The 26,971-nt window shown below is 46.5% G+C and overlaps 1 protein-coding gene across 2 annotated transcripts in view; it reads right to left on the bottom strand.

Annotated features, from left to right (window-relative positions):
* The window catches only part of srpx2 (sushi-repeat containing protein X-linked 2), a 122,646-nt gene that overhangs the window by 78,440 nt on the left and 17,235 nt on the right, over nt 1–26,971 (bottom strand). For both annotated transcript variants that reach the window (XM_072505360.1, XM_072505359.1), the window contains exon 3: nt 9,901–9,984. In XM_072505360.1, the coding sequence (XP_072361461.1) occupies nt 9,901–9,984 (84 nt within the window). The remainder of the gene's footprint in view (nt 1–9,900; nt 9,985–26,971) is intronic.

Consider the following 26,971-nt stretch of genomic DNA (forward strand, 5'->3'; position numbering starts at 1 on the left):
GTGAACGACCTTAAATTGAATCAGGCCGAGCCTGGCACATGTTGCGATTGAATTTACCCTACTCAGAGTTTCCGCCCACAGCCCGTCCTCCATCTCCCCGCCGAGCTCCTCCTCCCATTTGAGTTTCAGTTCCTCCATCTGGGACTCTTCCCCCTTCATTAGCACCTTGTAAATATCCGAGACTCTGCCCTCTCCTCCTTCTCCTCCAGAGACTATTCTGACCTGGATCCCTATTGGCGGGAGGCATAGGAAGGATGGGACCTGTCTGCGTACAAAGTCCCGCACCTGTAAGTACCTAAAGTCATTTCCCCTTTCCAGCCCAGCTTTCTCCTCCAACTCACTCAAACTCGCAAAGTTCCCCTCCAGGAACATATCGCCCACCCTCCTCCCCCCCGCCCGCCGCCATGCTCGAAACCCTCCATCCATGTTCCCGGGGGTGAATCGATGTTTATCACAAATTGGAGCCCAGACCGACACCCCCACCTCCCCTGCATGCTTTCTCCACTGGCCCCAAATCCGCAGGGCCGCCCCCACTACCGGCTGGTGGAGTACCTGGCCGGCGCAAGCGATAGGGGAGCCGTGACCAGGGCTGTCAAACTGGTGCCCCTGCACGAAGCCGTCTCCACCCGCTCCCTGATAGACCCCGTACCCACCATCCACTTCCTTATCATGGCTATGTTAGCCGCCCAGTAGTAGTTGATCAGATTCGACAATGCCAGTCCCCTCTCGCTGTGGATCCTTTCAAGCATCGCCTTCCTCACCCGCGGGGATTTTCCCGCCCAGACAAAGCTCATGATGATTTTGCCGGTCCTTTTGAAGAAAAACCGTGGGATAAAGATCAGGAGGCACTGGAAGATGAACAGGAATCTAGGGAGGATTGTCACCTTTACCGTCTGCACCCTCCCCGCAAGTGACAGCGAGAGTGCATCCCATCTCCGAAACTCCCTCTTCATTTGTTCCACCATTCTAGTCAAATTTTACTTATGTAACCTGCCCCAGTCTCGTGCCACCTGTATCCCCAAGTACCGAAAACTTTCCCCAACCAGCCTAAATGGCAGCTCCTTCAGTCTATTCTCCTGCCCCCTTGCCTGCACCACAAACATCTCACTCTTGGCCATATTTAATTTGTACCCTGAGAACCGGCCAAGCTTCCTCAATGTTTCCAGTATATTTTCCATCCCGGCCAGTGGGTACGACACGTATAGGAGCAGGTCATCCGCATAGAGAGAGACCCTGTGCTCCACCCCCCACCCTCCTCCCCCCCGCCCGCCGCCATGCTCGAAACCCTCCATCCATGTTCCCGGGGGTGAATCGATGTTTATCACAAATTGGAGCCCAGACCGACACCCCCACCTCCCCTGCATGCTTTCTCCACTGGCCCCAAATCCGCAGGGCCGCCCCCACTACCGGCTGGTGGAGTACCTGGCCGGCGCAAGCGATAGGGGAGCCGTGACCAGGGCTGTCAAACTGGTGCCCCTGCACGAAGCCGTCTCCACCCGCTCCCTGATAGACCCCGTACCCACCATCCACTTCCTTATCATGGCTATGTTAGCCGCCCAGTAGTAGTTGATCAGATTCGACAATGCCAGTCCCCTCTCGCTGTGGATCCTTTCAAGCATCGCCTTCCTCACCCGCGGGGATTTTCCCGCCCAGACAAAGCTCATGATGATTTTGCCGGTCCTTTTGAAGAAAAACCGTGGGATAAAGATCAGGAGGCACTGGAAGATGAACAGGAATCTAGGGAGGATTGTCATCTTTACCGTCTGCACCCTCCCCGCAAGTGACAGCGAGAGTGCATCCCATCTCCGAAACTCCCTCTTCATTTGTTCCACCATTCTAGTCAAATTTTACTTATGTAACCTGCCCCAGTCTCGTGCCACCTGTATCCCCAAGTACCGAAAACTTTCCCCAACCAGCCTAAATGGCAGCTCCTTCAGTCTATTCTCCTGGCCCCTTGCCTGCACCACAAACATCTCACTCTTGGCCATATTTAATTTGTACCCTGAGAACCAGCCAAGCTTCCTCAATGTTTCCAGTATATTTTCCATCCCGGCCAGTGGGTACGACACGTATAGGAGCAGGTCATCCGCATAGAGAGAGACCCTGTGCTCCACCCCCCACCCCCCCCCCCCCCCCAACCCCTAGTCATTCCCTTCCACCCCTTCGCAGCTCTCAGCACAATCGCTAACGGTTCTATGGCCAGCGTGAACAGCAACAGGGAGAGTGGGCATACCTGTCTGGTAATGCGATGTAGTCTGAAGTAATCTGACATTATCCTGTTAATCTTTACGCTAGCTTTTGGGGCCTGGTACAATAGTCTGACCCAATTAACCAGTCCCTCCCTGAACCCAAACCGTCCGAGTACCTCCCACAAATAGTCCCATTCCACCCGGTCAAAGGCCTTCTCAGCGTCCATTGCCACCAATACCTCCACCTCCTTGCCTGTCGGGGGCATCATAATCACATTAAGCAATCTTCTCAAGTTGGCTGTCAGCTGCCTGCCTTTCACAAACCCTGTTTGGTCGTCCCCAATCACCTCCGGTACGCAGTCCTCAATTCTAATCGCCAGGACCTTGGCCAAGAGCTTGGCGTCCACATTGATCAGGGAGATTGGCCTGTATGACCCGCAGGAGCCCGGGTCCTTGTCCCGCTTTAATATCAGCGAGATGGTGGCTTGCGACATCGTCGGAGGCAGGGTCCCTCTGTCCCTCGCCTCATTAAAAACCCTAGTCAGGACCGGTCCCACTATCTCCGAGAACTTTTTGTAAAACTCGACTGGGTATCCATCCGGTCCCGGGGCTTTCCCCGACTGCATGGCCTTTAGGCCCCCCAGTACCTCCTCCACTCTAATCGGGGCCCCCAGCCTGTCCACTAGTCCCCTGCCTACTTTTGGGAAGGTTAGTCCATCCAGGAACCGTTTCATCCCCTCCGGCTCCTCCGGGGGTTCTGAAGTGTAAAGCTTACTATAAAAGTCCCGAAATACGTTATTCAGTCCTGACGGGTCGCCCACTCTGCTCCACTTCCTGTCCACCACTCTACTGATTTCCCTGGCCGCCTCCCTCTTCCTGAGTTGCTGCGCTAGCAATCTGCTGGCCTTCTCCCCATGCTCATACACCACTCCCCTTGCCTTCCTAAGTTGTTCCACGGCCCTACTCATGGATAGCACCCGCAGTTCCGCCTGCAGTCTCCATCTTTCCCTGAGTAGGGTCTCCCCAGGGACCCCGCATGCTCCTCGTCTATCCGGTGAATCTCCTTAACCAAACTATCCATTTCTGCTCTGTCCGCCCTATCCCTGTGAGCCCGAATTGAGATCAGCTCCCCCCTCACTACTGCCTTCAGCGCCTCCCACAGGGTCGCTGCTGAAACCTCCCCCGTATCGTTCACCTGCAAGTAATTTTGCATACACTTCCGCAGTCTCTCACATATCCCCTCCTCCGACAACAATCCTACGTCTAACCTCCATTGCGGGCGTTGGTAATTCACCCCCCTGACTTGCAGGTCCACCCATTGTGGGGCATGGTCCGAAATAGTGATTGCCGAGTATTCCGTATTCTTTACCTCCCCCACACAGTCCCTGCTCAAGATAAAGAAATCAATCCTAGAGTATACTTTATGAACGTGCGAGTAGAACGAGTAGCCCCTTCCCGTCGGCTGTCCGGCTCTCCATGGGTCCGCAGCCCCCATTTGCTCCATGAACCCCTTCAGCTCCCTTGCCATTGCTGGGAGTCTGCCCTTTCTGGGACATGACCGGTCTAGCCCCGGTTCGAGGACCGTATTTAAAGTCCCCCCCGCCCCCCCATCATCAACTTGCGTGAGTCTAGGTCTGGGATCTTCCCCAGCACTCTTTTAATAAAGTCAGCGTCGTCCCAGTTCGGAGCATATATGTTCACCAGCACCACTCTTCTCCCCTCCAGCTTGCCCCTTACCATAAGGAATCTGCCCCCGCCATCTGCGACTATGCCCTCCGCCTCAAATTGAACCCGCTTATTGATCATAATTGCTACCCCCCTGGATTTATAATCCAAGCCCGAGTGGAAGACCTGGCTGATCCAGCCCTCCCTTAGCCTAGTCTGGTCAGACACTTTCAAATGTCTCCTGCAACATAATTATGTCCGCCTTTAGGGCCCACAAGTGTGCGAACACACGTGCCCTTTTAACTGGCCCATTTAGTCCTCTGACATTCCGGTGATCAGCCTGGTTGGGGAGCACCCCCCCCCCCCACCCCTCCCCCCACCCCCCACCCCTCCCCCCACCCCCCCCCCCCCCCCCCACTCCGGTCAGCCATAACCTTTCTAGGGCCCGCCCCCGGCCCATGCGCCGCGCCGCTCTTGGCTCGCCTCTTGGCTGCCTCCACCCCCGACCTCCTCTCCATTACCTACTTCAGACCCCTCCCACGTCAGCAGAATAACTTCCCCCCCCTCCCCCCTTCACCCCCTTGCAACATCTCCCGATAACCCCGCCCCTGCCATCTACTGGCTGTATTCACATCCCCCCACCTGACTCCCTTGACTAGCCAATCTGCTAGCCCGTTGACTCATTCCTCCGGCGCCCACTTGTCTCACTCCCATTGTTTCCCCGACCTCATCTCCCCACTCATCAACACACCATCCCCCACTCGGACCCACTGGAGCAGTCTCACTAAAATGGGAAAGATCAAACTAGCTGGAAACATCAAACAGCACCGCGAGGCTGCTCCAGGTATAATACAGTTCCAGCTGTGTACACAGATAAGTGTTAACCCACATCCCTTTCTGAGCATTAATAAAATAGCAACACAGTAACACAGTACCCGCATATCACCCACCCGAAACAAACATAAAAACCCGAGACATAAAAAAAACCCCAACCAACATCTTTAATCCCCATTGCTGACCGGCCACCTTTATGTTACAATGAAGGCTCCAGCACCCCCAGAGAACACGACGAAAGGTACCAACAACAGCAGAAAAAAGAGAAAAGGAAAAAAAGAGCATACGAGAGGGGGGTCCCCCCCCCCCACCACACCCGCCGTAGGCAAAAGCTGCCCAAAAATACAACACAAGGCACCTTTAATGCAGTAAACAGTCGACCGTCAGTCCAGGCACAGTCGGCATCCCCCCAAACGATAACTCTCAGACCCTAGCTTGTGTCCGTGGGTCCTTTTTTCGGGACCAGCCCCTGATCCCTCGCGAAGTCCATCGCTTCTTCAGGCTCGGAGAAGTAGTGGTGTTGGCCCTGATGTGTGACCCAAAGACGAGCCGGGAAGAGCTGACCAAACTTCACGTGTTTTTTAAATAACATCCCCTTAACTTGTTTAAAAGCTGCTTGACGTCTGGCCACCTCTTGGCTTAGGTCCTGATAAATGCGAAGAACACAGTTATTCCACATGCTGCTCTTAGCACTCTTTGCCCACTGCAGCACCCGCTCCTTCTCCACAAACCTGTGGAACCTGATCACCATCGGACGGGGGGACCCCTCGGACGTATCTGCCTCGCCTGTACTCTGTGTGCCCACTCCAGCTCTGGCGGTCGCGGAAAGGCTTCAGCCCCCAACAGCTGCATCAACAGGTCAGCCACAAACGCTGTGGCATCTGCTCCCTCAGCCCCCTCCGGGAGGCCGATGATCCTCAGTTTTGTCTGCGGGCTCTATTTTCCAGCTCCTCCACTCTGTCCAGCAGTCTTCTCTGTCTCTCCTTCAGCCCATCGACTTCTAGCGCAGCCATCGTCTGCGCGTCCGCCTGCTCCTCCATCGCCACCCCAGCTCCTTAACTTTTTCGTCCTGGGCATCCAATCTCTGGTTCAATTGATCCACTGCCTTCTGAAATGGGTCCAAGTTATCCCGCTTCAACGACTCAAAACTGCTTTTTATCACCTGCAGCATGTTTTCCAGCACTTGCTGGATCGCCGGGTCCGAGGTCCGTAGGTCCGCCATCTTTGCTCCCGGGTCAGCTTCCCCTGTACCTTGCCTTTGTCCTTTCCTCTCCCGTTTTCGCTGCTTTCTGCTCTCCCGCAGTTCCATGCAGCTCTCCCCGTTCCTCAGCACCTCCTTGGCCGTCTTTCCAGCGCTCCACAGTCCCGCAAAACCGGGGAACCAGGTCCTCAAATCCCGCCGGAGATGTGCTGCTCACTCACTCATCACCGCCACCGGAAGTCCCCAGCCATGATATTATTGAATGGCAGAGAAGGTTTGATGGGCCAGATGGCCTACTCCTGTTCCCAGTTCTTATGGTCTTATGTTCTAACCTGCTTCACTAATGTCTTTTAGGAAAGGATATCTGTCATTCTTGCCTGGTCTCACCTACATAAATTCCAGGCCATGTAATGTGGTTGTCTCTTAACTTCCCTCTAAAATATCCTAGAAATATCCAGTGAGTTCTTCCAAACTACTACTGAAAAGTCAAAAAGGAATGAAGACTAGACAACAAACATGACAAAGGCACACCCAGCCCTGTGGACCCTACAGCGTCCTCCTGATGAACATCTGGGGCTGGGTACCTACATTGGGAGAACTGATCCACAAATTAGTACAACTTGACATATTCATGCTCACAGAATCATTCCTTCCAGTCAAAGTCCCAGGCATCACCTTTACCATCCTGGGTATGTCCTGTCCCAGGACAGACGCACCTCAGGTGACAGCACAATGGTATACAGTCGGGAGGGAAATGCCCAGGGAGTCTTCAACATTGACTCCAGACTCCATGAAGTCTCAGGTCAAATATGGACAAGAGAACATCTTGCAGATTACTGCCTAGTGCCCTCCCTCAGCTGATTAATCAGCATTCCTCCATGTTGAACAGTGCTTGGAAGAAGCACATTAAGGTGGCAAAAGCACAGAATATACTGTGGGTGGGAGCCTTAAATGCTCATCCCAAACAGCCGCAGTCGCACCACTACTGAAAAGCTGGTAAAGTCCTGAACAGCACACCTGCCACACTGAACCTGTGGCAGCTGGTGAGGGAACCATCAAGAGGTAAAAACCTCTGTAACCTCGTCCTCACCAATTTACCCATCACAAATGACAGCATTGCTTCTGTTTCAGTTGTGTTGGCACCACAAACTAACATCCATAACCATCAACATTTTTATTATGAATATGGTTAACAATGTGATAATGATCAGATAATCTGTTTTGGTGATGTTGATAGAGGGATGGATATTGAGAGCTAAATATTGGTAAGAATGATTAACGTACAATCCCCGTTGAGACAAGATCCCGTCTTCACACTGAAAGTACCACTGCACCATGCTGAATGTGATAGATTCAGAACAGATCTAGCAACTCAAAACTGGGCACTGTTAGCTAGGAACAGCAACAGAATTGTATTCAACAACAATCTATTACTACATGGCACAGCATATCCCCACTCTACCATTCGCATCAAGCCAAGGCATCAACGATTCAATGAGACATGCAGGAGAGCATGCCAGGAGCAACATCAGGCATACTTAAAATGAGATGCCAACCCGATGAAGCTGCAAAACAGGACTACTTACATGCCAAACAGCAGAAGCAGCATGCAATCGAAAGAGCTAAGCAATCCCTCACCTAACGGATCAGATCAAAATTCTGTGGTCCTGTCACACCCAGTTGTGGTGGTGGACAATTGAACAACTAAGCAGAGGAGGAAGCTCCACAAACTTCCTCATCCTCAATGATCAGGGAGCTTCAGGGGTCATCCATTTAAGACAGAGATGAGGAGGAATTTCTTCTCTCAGAGTGTAGTGAATCTTTACTGCAGAGGGCTGCAGAGGCTGGTTCATTAAATATGCTCAAGGCTGAGGTAGGAAGATTTTTAATCAGTGAGGAAATCAAGGGTCACGGGGATAAGGTGGGAAAGTGAAGTTGAGAATTATCATATTACAGCAGCCATGATCCCATTGAATGACGGAATGGACTCGATGGGCCAAATGGTTTACTTCTGCTCCTATGTCCTATGGCATTATCAGTACAAAAGACAAAGCTGAAGAATTTGTAACTATCTTCAGTCAGAAGTGCAAGTGGATTACCCATCTTGGCTTCTTCCTGATGTCCCAAGCATCACAGATTCCAGTCTTCAAATCATTTCACTCCACGTGATATTAAGAAACGACAGAAGGTTTTTAGCAAAGCCAAGAACATTGACCAGATCCTGCCAGTTTTACCATATACTTGAGCTCCTCTAGAACTAACATATAACAACTAGTCATTTGGTAGTCCGGAACGTGAGTATTGCTGAAAAAGGGAGATATTTTGTTAAAGCTTTTAGTTTTGCATTCATCAGGTCAATTCACAAGAATATCAGTGCCAGAGAAAACAAGAAATTTATACCATGTAATAAGAGAGCGCCGATAGTGGACTCTGATTAGTGAAGGTGTTGCCATGAAGAATGCACTAGTTAATGGTGACAGCCAATTAATTGCCAAGAATTGGTTGAAATTTAATTTAGGCACCTTGACTCGGATTTTTCAAGGCATTGCCCTGGGTAATATTTTGTTTAGCTAAAACAGGTGAAATGTGTGTACATGTTCTTCCTGTCTGCAAAGAAGAAGGTCCTGTGTATTACTACATGTGGCTTCCTGTATATGCTATTGCACCATACTGCGTGCCCAACTGAAAATCTTAAATTAGTTATCAGCATAATTCTTAGCACACTGAAGATTATTTAGCAAATGTTATGCAGTCAGGGAATCACATTTAATGTTGGGGCACTGTTTTGAGTTTTGCAAACATGGCAATGCGGAATATGAATTGCAGAGCCAGTGCGATGCTGCGTATGTAGGCCGTATGACCCAAAGAATAGCAGATCATATCAAACAGATCATACCCATCCAGCCCCCTGCTTGCAAAACTTGACAAAATATCTAAAATATCAGAAATGTGACAACTATAAGAAAATTCTCCACTAATCTATTTAGGCTAGTGTTACACGAGTCAATGCCTTACCTCAAAATTGTATTTAAAAATAGCTTTTGGCATCTGGCTTCCATCATTACACTGACATGAAGCCAGCATAAAAGCTCACTGTTCTAGAATCGCTACTAGTGAACTGCAAATTAGAAAATGGATCAACATAGACACAAGTGTAAATTTCTCAACTTAAGTGAAATGTGACTTGTAATGTTTTATATTTTATCTACATATGAGCATAACACAGGAGTTTTATTTTTTATAATATAAATTTAGGGTATCCAATTCTTATTTTTCCAATTAAGGGGCAATTTTAGCATGGCTAATTCACCTCCCCTGCACATCTTTTTGCGTTGTGGAGGTGAGACACATGGTGAATGTGCAAACTCCAGACCGGGGGCCGGGATCGAACCTGTGTCCTCGCACTGCGCCATCGTGCTGCCCTACAGAGGAATTTTATTTATTAACTGTTCCATTAGGCAGTACTTTAAATAACATGCTTATAAGTATACCATATTTGTTCCAGATACAATGCTAATCTGAATACATCACTAGTAAGCTTAATGTCCCATTCATTTCATTATCTGGTTCCTCCAAATATCAGACTATTTATTATCTTGAATTGGACTAATAGACAACAAGCTGCACTCTACCAGACAACATTCGTTCATCAACAAGTGAAGAATAACCATCTGAGAGAGAGGCAGAAGGATTATTCATGCCAACAGAACCTCAAAACAAATCAACACCTTTAATAGGGAATTAGAGGGAAAATTAAGAAATAATAGGATATGTTTTAAAGATTAGAAAGCCTGCATGCTAATAAAAATAGAATAGTTATAAGTACATATTTGTGGCTAACCTTTCATTGTATGTTACCAAGACTCTTATAAAATAAACGCAACAGTAACAATTTTGATTTCACTTATGTAACTAGCATTATGATTAGTATTAAAATAATTTGACTTGATTATGCAATCGAAAAAGTCAGCGATGATATTACAGATGTATGTCTATAAATTAGTTGCTTACCTTTATAATCGATGTAGTAACTCCTTCCTGTATATTGAACACTGTGATCAACATCATAACTTCCAGCATAAGAATACCCTGACCCTAGGAAACAAACAACTACATGATAACACACTTATATGTTTCATTCAGCTCTTGTTTCCATAATGTTTAACTCTCAGCAATATTCTATTGTATTAAGACTTGTATTGTATTAAGAACAGTACTTACTATTGATTTGAACAGGGTAATGGCCAGTCAGGGCAGTGGAGCACGAACCAACCAGGAAAGCAAAATAATGTCTCATTGATAGCCAGTGTATTTTGGGGAAAATGAATTCCCCAGGCGCCAGCTCTGGATGCCAGTGAGAAGAATTTCTGTACATACGGGAACATTCCAGCACAGTAAGCGCGTGAGCAGCATTCTGGCTCACAGGTCAACAGCAAATGGAGCATGAAGTAAAGGGGAGGAGCGAGGAAGAGAAGAGACTCTGATGCTGCGTGATAAGTTACAGAGTTGACGAAAATCTCTGATATGGTTCACATTGTTATGGGCCAGGGTTTAGAAGTGTATTATGAAGCTCACCTGATCTATAACTTTTATATTGAATTTGGCTAGGATGAGCACAAGAGCCTTCACTTCAGGTATGAATGGGCAGCACGGTAGCTCAAGTGATTAGCACTGTGGCTTCACAGTGCCAGGGTCCCAGGTTCGATTCCCTTCTGGGTCACTGTCTGTGTGGAGTCTGCACGTTCTCCCCGTGTTTGCATGGGTTTCCTCCGGCTGCTCAGGTTTCCTCCCACAGTCCAAAGATGTGCAGGTTAGGGGGATTGGCCATGCTAAATTGCCTGTAGTGACCAAAAAAGGTTAGGAGGAGTTATTGGGTTACGGGGAAGGTGGAAGCGAGGGCTTAAGTGGGTTGGTGCAGACTCGATGGGCCGAATGGCTTCCTTCAGCACTGTATGTTCTATGACTATTCTATGATTCATCAGACTTCCGAGGTGTTTTTTATCAAAACACAGTTTATCATAAGAATGTAGTTAACATATATAAAACAGTTAGCAAGAAGTTGTTCTCAATTACAAACATGAATAAACACACAACAGCTACAATAATCTATGTATATAACTCTTAATGAATCCCTCTTAGTAGCTGTTCCAATTCAATACAAAATCCAATCAAACGAAAACCCCTTTCAAGAGCGTGGTCCAACACACTGTAATCTCACTTGAATGGGACTGGTCCTTTTCCTGAGACTCTGATCCAGCCTCCAACCAGCAGATTCAAAACTCCTTCCAGAAAGCAACTCTACCTTTAAAGTTACCAGTTTGCCACACCCAATGTGCTTTTTGTTCACTGGAACAGCTTTAAAATAAAAACAGAGAAAACAGGGAAACACTGCCTCTTTCCTGCAGTCCAAACCAACAAACCAAAGCGGAAACCCAAACACTAAAACCCCTCTCACCTGACAATCACTTCCCAGCTCCATCCAAAAATGACATCACTGAAGTTGTGCTACAAGCCATGTGGTCAAACAAAACCTTTCTTAAAGGGACACTCACATGACAACAGAGAGGGAAAAGCTACGGCAGTGAATTTTACTGGAGTGGTAGTCGACATCGCCACCGGGAGTAGCGGCTTGGTTAGGTGACCTGTACAATTCCTGTGGTTGGAGAATATAAAGTGTGTTAAGGGGCTCTGCAGATGGGTTTGAGAAAAGGTGGGAGATGTTTGTGACCGTGTTTGAGGAGCTGTTTGTCGTGGGGAGGGTGGGGGGGAGGGGTGAAAAAGGGGGAAAGTTGTATAGACTGTATAGTTGATTGTTGGGAAGTATGCTTCCCGGTGTGTTTATTTGCTGTAACCTGTTCTGATACATGTTTGTAATAAAATACATTTTTAAAAATAGAGGGAAAATCTGCAAACTGGGACATTAGAGCCATTTAGAGAAAATTATTGGGACACTGGGACATTTAATGAAAAACTAGGACTGTCCTGGCAAAACCAGGGCATCTGGTCACCATAGAAATGTGGCAGCCAATTTACAAACAGCAAGCTTCTACAAGAAGTGTGATAATGACCAGATAATCTGTTCTGTGATGTTGATTGAAAAATAAATATAGACCACATCACAGGGAATAACACCCATGCTCCTTTTTGAAATAATGCCATGAGATCGTTCACAGCCCCCTAAGTTGGAGCCCCAGTTTAACATCTCTTCTGAATATTGGCACCACTGCAAATACAGCACTTCCTCAGTATTGCACTGGAGTGTTGCCCCCACAGCTGCTTTTTCTAGGAAGCACTTGAGAATAAAGAGACAGCCTCTGAAAACAATCTGTGGTTAGAAAACCAACTACCACCCCCCCCCCCCCCCCGAGTTAATGGATCCCTGCAGAGTTATGGAAATAAACAAACTTAATTTCACCCCCTCCCCCCCATGCCCGTTGAAACTGCCTGGACCTGTCAATCAATACGTTTTTAAGAGGCAAACAATGCATTTCAAAGCTTTTGGCCTTCTCAGCATACAAACGGCTTCAACACTTTAAAGGGCAATGGAATTTACTGTGAGAAACCACTTCAAAAGATTATATCACATTAAAGGGGATATTTACACTTTCATCTCATAGATCTTTGAACTTGGCATACTGACAGACTGTTTAAAGTGTTTAGGACTCCAGAGGGGAACACTTTCACTTTATTATGAGAGAACTTTAATTTTTAGACACTGACTGACTATTTAAAGGGTTAAGGCCGCAGATGGGAAGAGTAGCCAAATGCGCCCCATCCCAGGGAATAGCCCCTGACCTGAGCTCCTCCAGCCCAGCACAAGCCCCCCCTGACCTCCACTTCCCATGAAGGACCCCCTCAGCACCCTGGAGACAATTATAAGGAGGATACTCAACCCCCCTTCCCACCCGTTGGACTGCAAAGTGCCATGTTGACACTGTCAAGGGGAGGAGCCTGAAGGGTAGGAAATGGGAGGGGGCCTAAGGGGGGGGAGTATTGAGGAGGGGTGAGGGGGGAATAAGGGGAGTTGAAACCAGGCACTGAAAACCTGACTGAGGATAAAGTTTTTTCTAAATTCAATTGAATGGCACTTCAGGGTTGCTCCTAGTGCCAGGGGGAATCACTCTGATTGTCCCACTGGCAGGAGCGCTTAGTCGCCGATTGGGAGAATCATGGCCCGTTTCTCACTATCTACCCAATCTGTTCCACTTAGTGCCTTGAAAATTTTAATCAAGCACCTCATAACCTTCTAAATCCAGGGACTCCAACCCTAGTTTGTGAAATATCTCCTTGTAATTTAACCCTTGGGGTCCAGGTATAATTCTGGTAAAACTACACTGCACTCTCTCAAGAGCAATGTATTTTCCCTAAGTGTGGAGCTTGGCACAGCTCAGAGTACTCCAATATTGACCGAACAAAAGCTTTGCCTAGCTAAAGCACGATTCCCACTTCCGTGATTTCTCGTCCTCTTTATGTCCTCTTTATGTCCTCTTTATGTCCTCTAGATATAAAGGCCAGCAATCCATTGAAGTTTTAAGTTATTTTTCTTATCTCTTCATTACATTTTAGTGACGCATGTACCTGGATCCCCTGGTCTCTTTACACCTGTTTCTAGCTTTTCACCATTTAGGATGAACCCTGTTCCATCCTTTTTAAATCCAAAGTGAATGACATCACATTTGCCTACATTGAAATTCACACTAGGCGGAATTTTATTGCCCTGTCGCAGTGGGGGTAGGGCTGTCAAACACAGCAAACCATTCCAAGTTCCATTGAATTTGACGGGATCAGACCATCCTGCCGACATGAGCATCCGTAAAACACTGCCCAACTTCTTTTCTGGACTTTTATTTTTCCATCTTCTCTGCTTATGATGTCACCTATCTTTGTTATCATCAGCAAATTTGAATATCTAAATTTCTATCCCATTATCTAAGTCATTGATAATTATAATCAATAGTTGAGTTCCAAGCACAGACCTTTGCAGGATATCAATTTTCACACTGCAGCAATTAGAGTACCCACCCATTATGCCTATTCGGCCTTCTCCTGGAAATCTGAAAAACAGGAAATCCTAAAGATACACTTCAGAAAAAGAATAATGGGCGGAATTCTCCGTCAGCCGACACCGGAATCGGGAAACATGATTGGGCGGACAATTCAGCAACAGCTGAAAATGGGGGTTGATGCCGGGTACCAAACAGAATGCCATGCTCTGGTCCCTCGATGGTGGCATGAATGCATTCTACACAACACGCTGGGGTGGGCATGCAAATTGTATGGTAAAGGCCGTTTGTATATCATTAACGCCCCCCCCCCCCCCCCCCCCACCCCCCCACCCCCCAACCCGGCATTCTCTGGGCCTTCACCAGGAGGAATTACCGAATTACCGACGGCGAGGTTCACTTGTGGTATTTCAAATCAGGAAACAGGCACAGTGGCTGCTGAGGGTGCGGGAGGGAGTACAAATAGTGTCCAACATCGCTATATTGTGCTGACAATGTTTCTGAGGTGACCCACAACCAAATGGGACTCAATTTGTTTATTTTGTGTTGCAATAAGTGAATAAAATTGTGCGTTCTCTAGTTTTGGCCAGCTTCTTTAAATGCAGAGCTGCAGTCCCTGATTTTTATTGCTTTGTTGGGTCCACTTCAACCACTGCAGGTGATGGAATGTTTCAGATGTGCTGGGTCTTGCCCTCTCAGAGTGAAATACATCATTATATTCAATAATGAAAGAGGGATGTCAGAGTTCTTATTTAATGAGCCTGTTTTTAACAGTTCTTTGCTGAGTATTTTTACAATAACACAGCCAGCTATCCTTCTCTCTCGGGCAAAATATTCAGGAAACTTTGCCTCAAGTAATTTTCCAGCTGTAATGAATGAAACAATGTTGTGGAAAGTACCTATTCATGGAAAACTATATAGCAACATTTTGATTGATGTGCTCACCATAAACGTTTGATTCTGGTTTTTAGAATTAGCCAACAAAAGTTGATCCAGCAGGATAAAAGTCAAATACTCCATTCAGAAGTGGAAGCAAATTTCCATTCCAGAGTTGCCACTCCGCACTGCAGTTCTCCAATCTTCCACCTTCCATGATGTTCTGCTCGTAAATTATCCCAAATTATCCTGGAGTCTATACTCCATGGCCAGAATTTTACATTGCTCCGGCCCGACCCAGAAGCGCATGAAATTGTGCGAGAAGGCGTTGGTAGCTCATCTCAATGCCATCGTGCACGCGTGCAATATTTCAGTTAGCTGCTACTTAAGAGTCAGAAACTCAACTGCTAATAATAAAGCAGGCAATTTCGCCCTTTAAGCGGCAGTACAATTTTACATGTATTTACGAATGGCCTTTACATTTTAGCTGCAACCTTGATCCAGGGCAGGATGAACCACCAGGGCTGAAATAAACTGAACTGAAGTCTGTTTATGATTGTGCTGCCTAGACACTCGTGGCATAGTTTTTCCATCACAATTTAGTTTTTTACGGGTCAGCAGCTCCCTGAGACAGCTCCACAGTGGTTGTCCCCCTGAAGGAGCACGTTATTAATGCCAGCCTGCATTCTCCCCATTGTTGATGTTTGTCCTTTTTCTGCCCTCCCTGGCAGTGCTCAGCCTCTCACAAAGTGTGTTTCACACTGGATCTCCCTTAATTGGACAGTCAGTGTGAAACTGTGCTCCAGAGCCGACCATGGTCAGGATACATTTCACATCTGCTTCCAGGCCCACCAAGTTGAAGAATTCAGGCCCATATGTGTTGCTCTCATGCTCTCCTTGTTTCAATGATAATTTTCCCTCAGTATATAAAGTATTTATTTACAGAAAACAGAATAGGATAACATTTATCAGGGATCATTAAAGAAGAAAGATCAATTGGTTGAGGAGGCAGGCAGGATTGTATCTGGAGAGAAAGAGTAGGAATGTGATCAGATAGGGATAGATGTACAGGTAGGAATTCCCAGAGTAGTGTAATGGATTAATAGAACACTTATGGTAATGAGTGATATAGACGACGACGTATCTGTAACACCAGTAGTCATGTGCCAGATAACCGGGAGAGAGGATTAAACAGCTTGTACTGTTATGAGACATACCTACTCTGTATTCAATCTTTTTTGTGTTGTAAACCAGTTAGAAGAAACTACCAAAGACTACAGTCTCTCTCTAGATAACCAGCAGCTTTACCACTAGTATATGAAGGCAGAAGAAGGCAAACTGGAGAACCAGTAGTGGTGCCAGCATCAGTCAAGCAATCACTGTCCTTTCTACAGCCATTCAAAAACGTCAAACAGTCACCTGAGAGACTTATTTTCTGGTGCAAAGATACCAAGATTTCTCAACGGGTGGTCCAGAGTGTTTCCAGTGCGGGAGGACCATAAGGTCATAAGATATGGGAGCAGAATTAGGCCATTCAGCCCATCAGACCTGCTCTGCCATTCGATCATGGGTTCCTCACACCCATTCTCCTGCCTTCTCCCCATAACCCCTGATCCCCTTATTAATCAAGAAATCCCCTTATTAATCAAGAATACTGGACACAATTCCAACAACTGCAATAAAGGAAGAAGCCAAGAGAATATTTATGAAATGCACACCATCCAAGGAGTTAAAAATAATGACAAAGGCAACGTTACAGAATTTGCTACAAAATTTCTAGGGGAAGTAAATGGTCTTAAGATGGACTATTGGTCAATTACAGTGCAAGTTAAAGGCTTTGAGACCAACTTTAAAATTAATGCCAGAGCTGGTGTTACAATATAAGCTTATCATCTGGACTGCTTCAGTCAACACTCTTGCATCTATCAGATATTAAATTGCAAGGTCCAGGTGGCACAAACCTGCCAATAACAAGATGGGCAATTACTATCCTTCGTCTGGAGGAGCGACAGACATTGACTCCCCCTTATGTTGTTCACAATAAACACTACTCCTAATTGAGTGGATATCTTGGTATATTCCTGGGTATTTTGGAAAACCAGATGATGACCTGCAGAGGGACAACTGGATGTCTTTCATGGAAGGATTTCGAAAGTCAGGTGAAGAACCAATTGATTTTCATCCTACAGCTGCAAATTCATTGAGCAGCAATTCACTGTCCATCACAGAACATCACCCATTATACCCCAGGTGGATATTGAAGTTGTGGTGTTCTTTTCAAAGCTAGGCCAGATAATGCAGATGCAGAAGGCACTGCCGTAGACAGTGGCCTTCTGGAAGATATTTGGACTTTGGTTTGATCTATCCAGAAGAAGGTAATGATAAAGAAGCCGTTGTAGCACCAGTGATCCATTGGAGGATGAGGTCCTAGAGGTTGGGATGCTATTCAAATCTACTGCTGAACCATATGAAGTCTCTGTTATTTTCTAGATATCGGCTAACTTTATTGTGGCAGAGCAGCGTTCAGATCTTTGTCTCACTTAATCCACCAATGCAATGCCTTGTATATCACTGGTTAACTTAACGAAGAGTTGTCTGAGGAAAAGAACATACTTGATTCCATGCTGAAGTCCATATGGGCCACACTGCCAGCAAGTTGGTAGAATCTATACAGGGTGAAAGTAAATTGACGCTCACACTTCAGTCTCATCTGAAAATATTCTACCCAGTAGAGCTGTCCTTCAGCACAGATGCCGAGGCATAATCTTCAGAGCTTCTATAGCTTCAGCATCCTGTGCAGGATATTCATTTTCGTATCGTCTTAGAAATTCTTCCCATTGTCTATGGTGGAGCTGTCTCACATAGAGGAAAGTGTCCACAGTCCACAGAAAGTGAACATCTTTTCTGAAATGTCATCAGGAAATCATCTCTTCTTCATTTCGTACAATGCTTACAGGAATTTTGCCATTCTCTTCTAGATTCTTTTGAATCTCAGCTTCAAAGCCTTTTTCATCCTCAATGCAGCAGTGTGTGATACAGCTGTGAAAGTCTTCATTGGAATTGAATATTCTTCACCTTCTCAAGTCTTTGGTCAGTGTGTGCCGAGGAGACATAGGATTCCTGAGTGAGTCCTAAATTCTTCTCTTCTAGATGAAAAGAGTTCAAGTGTTGATGTCCTTGAGTCATCCCTCTTGTATTACTCTTTCTTTGAAAAGAACCCACAGCCCTTTCTATTCAGTAGTCCTGAAGTTTAGACTTCAATTATCAACAGTCTTGAAAAGTTACTGTCCCATTTCTCTGTCGATGATATCCTCCAAGGAAAACAGGAATCCCAAGACATCCAAGATATCTTGCTAGAGAGCCAAGAAACACTGTGGGAGATTGAATCCCCATAACAATGACTTGAAGGGGGTACAGGGGGGTGATAATGTGTAGGAGTAGGAGTTGGGTAAAATCTGCAGCAGTAAAAGGGAGTTACAGAAACATAAAGCAAATTGTTTGAAATATAGTTTAACGTCGTTGCTAAGAAATTGCTAGAATACTTGAATACTTGTAGGGTGGTATAGTATAATGGGTTAATAGATATTGTGATGAGCAATGTGGACCATTATGTTGCAGTGACATTAGTAATCATGTGATAGACACTTAGGAGAGAGGCTGGGACAGTCTGTACTCGTGATAGACATACAAACTTTGTAACTGACCTTATATGTAGTGGTAATAAAACAGTTGGAAGAAACTACAGATTACAGTCTCTCTAGATAAGATAGGCCACGTGACCAGCAATCGGGCCGCCAGTATAGGAAACAAGTGGGACCACCCACAGCCACAAGGTCAACTTCTATATTTAGGCTGATACTGGTCATGCCTAAGTCTTAAGCTCAAATTCCTTTCCGAGACCCCTTATCTGCTTTTAAAATCTCTCTTTTTTACCATGCTCTGGGACATCTGTTTTAATATCTCCTTATGTGAGTCTTTGTCAAAGTTTGTTTGATAACATTCCTCACAAAGTACTTTGGAATTTTTTGCTGCTTTAGAAGGTGCTTTATAAATGCACTTTGCTGTTCTCCAATGTTTCCCTCGACCTCTAAATTATCACTATTCTGGCAGACTGCCTAAATTACATTAAGTCAAGGATGAATCACAGTTTTGTTTATCTAAACATCAGGAAGAGAAAAATCACTTTCCGGGCACACTAAGTGCTGATCCCTTACCATGAACTCTATTCTCCTCTCCAGGCACATGCACAGGGCAGTTCAAACTGTAAAACCTTAGTGCCTGCCTTGTTTGACTTGAAGGTGCCTTTGAGTTGGAAGTTGGGTTATGGGAGAAGGCGCTAAGGAAAGTTAATAAACCCTCGTTGTGTGCCAGGCTTAGCCTGATCCAGTTCAAGGTGGTCCACAGGGCTCATATGACTGTGGCCCGGATGAGTAGGTCTGTTGAGGAGGTGGGCAGGTGTGAGCGCTGTGAGGGAGATCCTGCGAATCATGTACACATGATTTGGGTGTGTCCGAGGGGAGGGGATTTTGGCAGGGATTTTCAGATATTATGTCAGAGGTCCTGGAATGGAGGGTGACTCCGAGTCCAGAGATGGCAATATTTGGAGTGTCGGAAGATCCGGGAGCCCGGGGTGGGGGGGGCGGGGAGGCGGACATGTTGGCCTTTGCCTCCCTAGTGGCCCAGAGACAGATTCTGCTGGGGTGGATACACTCGGAGCCTCCAAAGTCAGGGGTTTTGGTCAGTGACATGGCAGGGTGTCTTAGGCTAGAGAAAATTAAGTTTGCCTTAAGGGGTTCATTACAGGGATTCACTCGGAGGTGGCAGCCGTTCATTGACTTCTACAAGGAAAATTGACCGTCAGCAGGGGGCGGGGAAGAGGGAGCCATGGAAGTGACGAATAAGGGCAGGGAATCTAATGTGTGGGTAGTTAGGGTTTAGGGATGGGGGGAGTTGGGAGTGCTATTGTGGGGTCTTTGCGTGTGTTGGATCTCTCTGTTTAGAATGTTAAATATATTAAAACTATAAATGCCTCAATAAAATATTTCCCCCCCCAAAAAAGGTGTCTTTCCAAACCCACATTCCGTTCACCATCAAGACTGCTTATCTGCACCAACCTGATCCCAATTACCACTCAAACCAATTACCAATATGCACTTTTATCATCGGGAGATTTGATTTTTCCTACTTCATGCTTGCTATCTTCCCATCTTCCACATTGTCCAAAAATCAGTGATCTATATTTTCTCTACATGAAGCCCCACTTGTACATCACTCCCATTCTCACTGATCTGTACTGGCTTCCTGGTCCACATCTCATTGGACACATTTTGGCTGTAACTTCCTGGCTCCCCTGTGTCGGATTTGGGGGATATCCTAAAGGTGAGCTACGGAATCCCTTTCGGAAGTTCCCAGGTAAGGGTTTACGTGGCAATTGCCTAGAAACCCCTGGACAATTGTGCTGCGCTAGGAACCATCTGACAAAGCGAGTTAACTTGGTAACTTTGGATGGTTCTGCCAGTTTTACACCAATAGTTACTCTGAAAACGTTATAAGAAATAAAACCACTACGAACTTCAGCATAACTGTTTTAAATACCCAGATAGATCCCCACATACTCCCAGACCCCACAGGGGGTGACCCCACCCCTTGATTAATTAGCCCTTAAGGTATTCCCTGAACCTCCCCATGGGATTCTTCCCACAGCTGACTCCCCCAGTCGTATGGGACTCCTCCCCCACCCCACAGGTCTGACCTCATACACGATCAGACCCCCTCCCCCACCTGACAGCTAAATCCCTCCTGGTGTCTGATACCCCTCCCACCAACCCCCCCTGATGTTGACCCCCCCCACCCCAACAAACCCTCCCGACCACGCATATCCCAACATCTTACCTTGGATACTTGCCTTCTCCCTGGCCTGTCAGTTTCACTGGGCCCTTTAAACGTACCTGCTTTGTGGCAGGTACTGCAGTACAAAAGTGGGCTTGGCCTCCTTGAGTTTGATGCTGCTAGGCTGCACTAGGGCCTGTGGGCACTCTTCGCTGCAGGCCTCAAGCATCTCTGGCTATCAGAGGTTTCACTGAAGTTTTCAAGAGCAGATTACTGCACTCTAAACTCTTGTAATTCCAGCGAGTCTTCACTTTCTGATGCTATTTTGAAGAAATGGCCCAGACACCCATCTTTGGGGATGGCAGGGTTTAATAACTCAGAGGAAGGTGACGGTAAATGAACATAAGTTTACTTAACTATTTACAAAGTTCTGCTCAAGACAACATATTGCTCTCAGTACAGTCCTTGCTGGGAGAACGAACGCTCCATCACCAAAATTACGAACGTAGGTTGTATCTCTGGCATGAATGTCGACCCTGGTGCCCTCAAATCGTGGTGCCTCTTCTGCGTCACCTGCTGCATCACTACTTTCCTGCGGAGACTTGGAAATGTCAGACTCAGCCGAGTCCTGAGCCTGAGACCCATCAACAGCTGCACGCACCCTTCTCAATGTCCCCATCGATGCCAAGCCACCAGACATAGCTACGGGCCAACATTTTCATTTTAGACCTCCCCGGATGGCCACTGTGCAGATCCTGTAGCAGGGCGTCCTGACCCTGCGGGGGATGACCTCACGAGCCCCCATAATATGATGCAGTCTTCCAAACTGAGTTCAGACAACTTCTAGGCGAAGAACCGGAGGGTTACTGAAAGGGCCTCCTTTTTCCCGCTGCCACAGCATGAGGTGAAGCTTCGCCAACCCCGGGTCGCGCTGTGTCCATACACGCACTTGACCAGCCATCACCGGTAAGTTGTCAGGGAGTCATACAGCACAGAAAAGGCCAATCGAGTCTGTGCCGGTCAAAAACAACCTAACTATTCTAATCCCAGTTTCACAGCACGTGGCCCATAGTCTTATATGCACGGGGATCGCAAGTGCACCTAAATACTTCTTAAATGTTATGAGCGTCTCTGACTCCGCCACCCTTCAGACAGAGATTTCCAAAACTCTCACAACCCTCTGGGCAAAAAGATATTTCCTCACATCCCCTCTAACACTCCTGCCACTTACCTTAAATCTATGCCCCCTGGTCATTGACCCCCTCCCCCGAGGGGAAACGTTTCTTCCTGCCTACTCTATGCCCATCATAATTTTATAGATCTCAATCACGTCCTCCCGTCAGTCGCCCCTGCTCCAAGGAAAACAATCCATGAAGTTAGGTGTCGCAATCACCTCATCTGCCACTGGCAGTCAGCTGAGGGCATCTGCATGGGCATTCCTAGAAGCGAATGCAATGGGGTACTCCATACAATCATACCACGCATGGGCCAGCACTGCCCCAATAAGGAGAAGCATCACATGTCAAAGTTGGCAGCCTAGCCGGATAGTAATACGGTAGAAGTTGCGTGAAGCACAGATGCTTTTAAACAGCAACAAACGCTTTGTCCTGTGGCGCACCCCAGCACCATTCCTGGTCCTTCTTTAACAGCACAAGACCATAAGACTATAAGACATAGGAGCAGAATTGTGCCCTCGGCCCATCGAGTCTGCTCCACCATTCAATCATGGCTGATATTTTTCTTAGCCCCATTCTCCTGCCTTCTCCCCATAACCCCTGGTCTCCTTATTAATCAAGAACCTATCTATCTCTGTCTTAAAGACACGCAGTGATTTTCCTCCACAGCCTTCCGCAGCAAAGAGTTCCACAGATTCACCACCCTCTGGCTGAAGAAATTCCTCTTCATCTCAGTTTTAAAGGATCGTCCCTTCAGTCTGAAATTGTGCCTTCTAGTTCTGGTTTTTCCTACAAGTAGAAACATCCTCTCCACGCCCACTCTATCCAGGCTTTGCAATATCCTGTAAGTTTCAATACGATCCCCTCTCATCCTTCTAAACACCAATGAGTACAGACCCAGAGTCCTCAACTGCTCCTCATGTGAAAAGCTCTTCATTCCAGGGATCATTCTTGTGAACCTCCTCTGGACCCTTTCCAAGGCCAGCACATCCTTCCTTAGATACGGGACCCAAAACTGCTCACAATACTCCAAATGGGGTCTGACCAGAGCCTTATACAGCCTCAGAAGTACATCCCTGCTCTTGTATTCTAGCCCTCTCGACATGAATGCTAACATTGCATTTGCCTTTCTAACTACCGATTGAACCTGCACGTTAACCTTAGGAGAATCTTGAACAAGGACTCCTGAGTCCCTTTGCGCTTCTGATTTCCTAAGCATTTCCTCATTCTTCCTTCCAAAGTGCATAACCTCACACTTTTCCACATTGTATTCCATTATACCACTCTCCGAGCCTGTCCAGATTCTCCTGCAGCCCCCCTGCTTCTTCAATACTACCTGTCCCTCTGCATATCTTTGTAACATCTGCAAACTTAGCAACAGTGCCCTCAGTTCTTCTTCCAGATCATTGTGAATGTACATTGTGAAAAGTTGTGGTCCCAGCACCAACCCCTGAGGCACACCTCTAGTCACCGGCTGCCATCCCCACTCTCTGCCTTCTGCCAGTCAACTAATCTTCTATTTATGCCAGTATCTTACCCTTAGCATCATGGGCTCTTCACTTATTTAACAGCCTCCTATGTGGCACCTTGTCAAAGGCCTTCTGGAAATCTAAATATATCACATCCACTGGTTGTCTTTGTCTAGCTTCCTTGTTACCTCCTCAAAGAACTTGAACAGATTTGTCAGACATGACCTCCCCTTGATGAAGCCGTGCTGACTCAGTCCTATTTTATCGTGCACATTCAAGTACTCTGCAATCTCATCTTTCATAATGGACTCTAAAATCTTACCAATGACCAAAGTCAGGCTAACCGGCCTGTAATTTCCCATCTCTTCCTTCCTCCCTTCTTAACAGTGGTGTGACATTAGCCACTTTTCAGTCCTCTGGGACCCTTCCTGCCTCCAGTGATTCCTGAAAGATCATCACCAAGGCCTCCACAATTTCTTCAGCTGTCCCCCTTAGAACCCTGGGGTGTAGTCCCTCCGGTCCGGGTAATTTATGCACCTTCAGGCCTTTATTTTCCCCAGAACCCTCTCTTTTGTGATGGCCACTACACTCACCTCTGCCCCCTGATTCTCCTGGAGCTCTGGCATCCCACTGGTGTCTTCCACCGTGAAGACTGATGCAAAGTAACTATTCAGTTCATCTGCCATTTCTTTGTTTCCTATTACTACTTCTCCAGCCTTATTTTCCAGTGGTCCAATGTCTATTCTTGCCTCTTTGTAGCCTTTTATATACTGACAAAAATCTTCCTATCTTCTTTTATATTCTTGCTAGCTTACACTCATATTTCATCTTCTCTCCACTTTTTGCTTTTTTAGTTGTCCTCCGCTCACTTTTAAAGGCTTCCCAACCCTTTGGCTTTCCACTAATCCTCTCCACTTTGTATGCTTTTTCTTTTTCTTTTTATGTTGTGCTTGACTTCCCTCGTCAGCCATTGATGCTTCGTCCGCCCTTTAGCATACTGCGTGCTTGTAGGTTCAAGACCCTCAGTACTGCATTGACCATCTCCCTTCTCATATTTGCCACATTTTTTAAGACCATAAGACCTCCTTGGGATAAATTTCTGTTGTGCCTCCCAAATAACCCCCAAAAACTCCTGCCATTGCTGTTCCACTGCCTTCCCTGTTAGGCGCCCTTCCAATCATCTCTGGCCAGCTCCATCCTCATGTCTTTCTAGTTACCTTTATTTAAATGTAATATGTTACATTTGATTCCAGTTTCTTCCTCTCAAACTGCAGGGTAATTTCTATCATATTGTGGTCACTGCCCCCTCAGGGTTCCTTCACCTTTAGCTCCCTAATCAAGTCTGCCTCATTACACATCACCAAATCCATAATTGCCTGTTCTCTAATAGGCTCCGTCACAAGCTGCTCCAAAAAAAACCATTTCTTAGATATCCCACAAATTCCTTTTCTTGGGATCCACTACCAACCTGATTTTCCCATCCACCTGCATATTGAAGTCCTATTACTATTGTAATATTGCCTTTATTATATGCCTTTACTATCTCCTGATTGATTTTCTGCCCCATGTCCTGTCTATTGCTAGGGGGCCTGTACATAACTCCCATCAGGGTCTTTTTACCTTTGCGATTTCTCAATTCTACCCACAGAGATTCTGTGCCTTCTGATCCTATATCACATCTTGCTATCGTTTTAACTTCATTCCTTACTAACAATAAAACCCTGCCCCCTTTCCCAGCTGCTTGTTCTTTTGATAGGACATATATCCTTGGATATCTAGATCCCAGCCCTGATCCCCTTGCAGCCACGTCTCTGTGATGCCCACAACATCGTACCGGCCAATTTCAATGTGCGCAACAAGCTCATTTACCTTGTTCTGTATACTGCGTGCATTTAGGTTCAAGACCCTCAGTACTGCATTGACCACCTCCCTTCTCATATTTGTCACCTTTTTTTGAGACCATAAGACGTAGGAGCAGAATTAGGCCACTCAGCCCATCGAGTCTGCTCCGCCATTCAATCATGGCTGATATTTTCTCATCCCCATTTTCCTGCCTTCTCCCCATAATCCCTGATCCCCTTTTGCTCTGCCTGAAGTTAGATCCCTGCCACCTTCTATACTCTCTGTTCTATTACGTGGTCTTGAAACTTTACTCACCTCTCCTGAGCCCTCAGCTCCTTTAACTAGTTTAAAGTCCTCATCATTAACCTGCACTTCTACCTTCTCCTTTAACTTTGATTTTCTAATTCTCCATACAACTGAACCCTCCCCGCATTATTTAGTTTCAAGCCCTATCTACAGCCCTAGTTGAACAATTCGCCAGGACTGTGATCCCAGCATGATTCAGATGAAGACCATCCCATCAGAACAGGTCCCATCTTCCCCAGTACTTGTGCCAATGTCCCATGAATTCAAACCCATTCCTCCCACACTAAGATTTGAGCCGTGCATTTACCTCCTTAATCTTATTGACCCTGTGCCAATTAGCTCATGGCTCAGGAAGTAATGCAGAGATTAATACCTTTTTGGTTCTGCTTTTTAATTTAGCTCCTAGTTGGTCATACTCCCTTAGCAGAACCTCTGCCCATTTTCTACCTATGTCGTTGTATCTACGTGGACCACGACAACTGCATTTTTACCCTCCCACTCCAAGTTCCTTTGCAGCCCAGATGAGATATCCCAAACCTGAGCATCAGGCAGGCAACACAACCTTCAGGATTCTGGATCCTGGTCACAGAGAACAGTGTCAATGCCCCTAACTAAACCATCCCCAGTTACGACTACATTTCTTTTCTCTCCATCCACTTGAACAGCTCCCTGGACCACAGTGCTACGGTCAGTTTGCTCATCCTCCCTACGGTCCCCATTTCCATCCATACAGGGAGCAAGAATCTCAAATCTGTTGGACAAGCTCAAGGGCAAAGGCTCCTGCAACCCTACCTCCTGGATCCCTCTACCTGCCTCACTTGCAGCCACACCCTCTTGTCCCAGAGCACTGGCCGAATTCAAGGTATTTAATCCAAGGGGTGTGACTGTCTCCTGGAAACACAGTGTCCAGGTACCTCTCCCGCTGCCGGATGTGTCACAGCATCCGAAGTTCAGACTTCAGCTCATCAACTCTGAGCCGGAGTTCCTCAAGCAACCAAGACTTACTTCAACCGTAGTCACTGGGAACCACAACGGGGTCCACCAACTCACGCATCATGCAGGAACAACACATCACCTGACCCTCCATCTCTATATTATTTAATTAGTTTCTAATTTGTTTATGTTTTTAAATTTTATTTAAACTTTTTTCATATTTCTCCTTATTATCTCAGTCTGAAAGCAATTTATAACTTGTAACATTCACGCCCCACAAGTTCCAGGCAATGACCATCTCCTACAAGAGTGGATCTAACCACCATTCCTTGACATTGCCAATGAATACACCACAATAAACATCCTGGGAGTTACCATTGATCAGAAACTGAACTGAACTAGCCATGTTAATACTGTGGCTACCAGGGCAGGTCAAAAGCTAGGAATCCTACGGCGGGTAACTCACCTCCTGACCCCCCAAAGCCTGTCAACCGTCTACAAAGCACAAGTCAAAAGTGTAATGGAAAACTCTCCACTGGATGAGTGCAGCTTCAACAACACTCAAGAAGCTCGACATCATCCAGGACAAAGCAGCCCAGTTGTGTGCCCCCCCCCCCCCCCGTTCCGCAAACATTCAAACCATCCTCCA

The sequence above is a fragment of the Scyliorhinus torazame genome, chromosome 5 (assembly GCF_047496885.1).
Source record: "Scyliorhinus torazame isolate Kashiwa2021f chromosome 5, sScyTor2.1, whole genome shotgun sequence".
Lineage (NCBI taxonomy): Eukaryota > Metazoa > Chordata > Chondrichthyes > Carcharhiniformes > Scyliorhinidae > Scyliorhinus > Scyliorhinus torazame.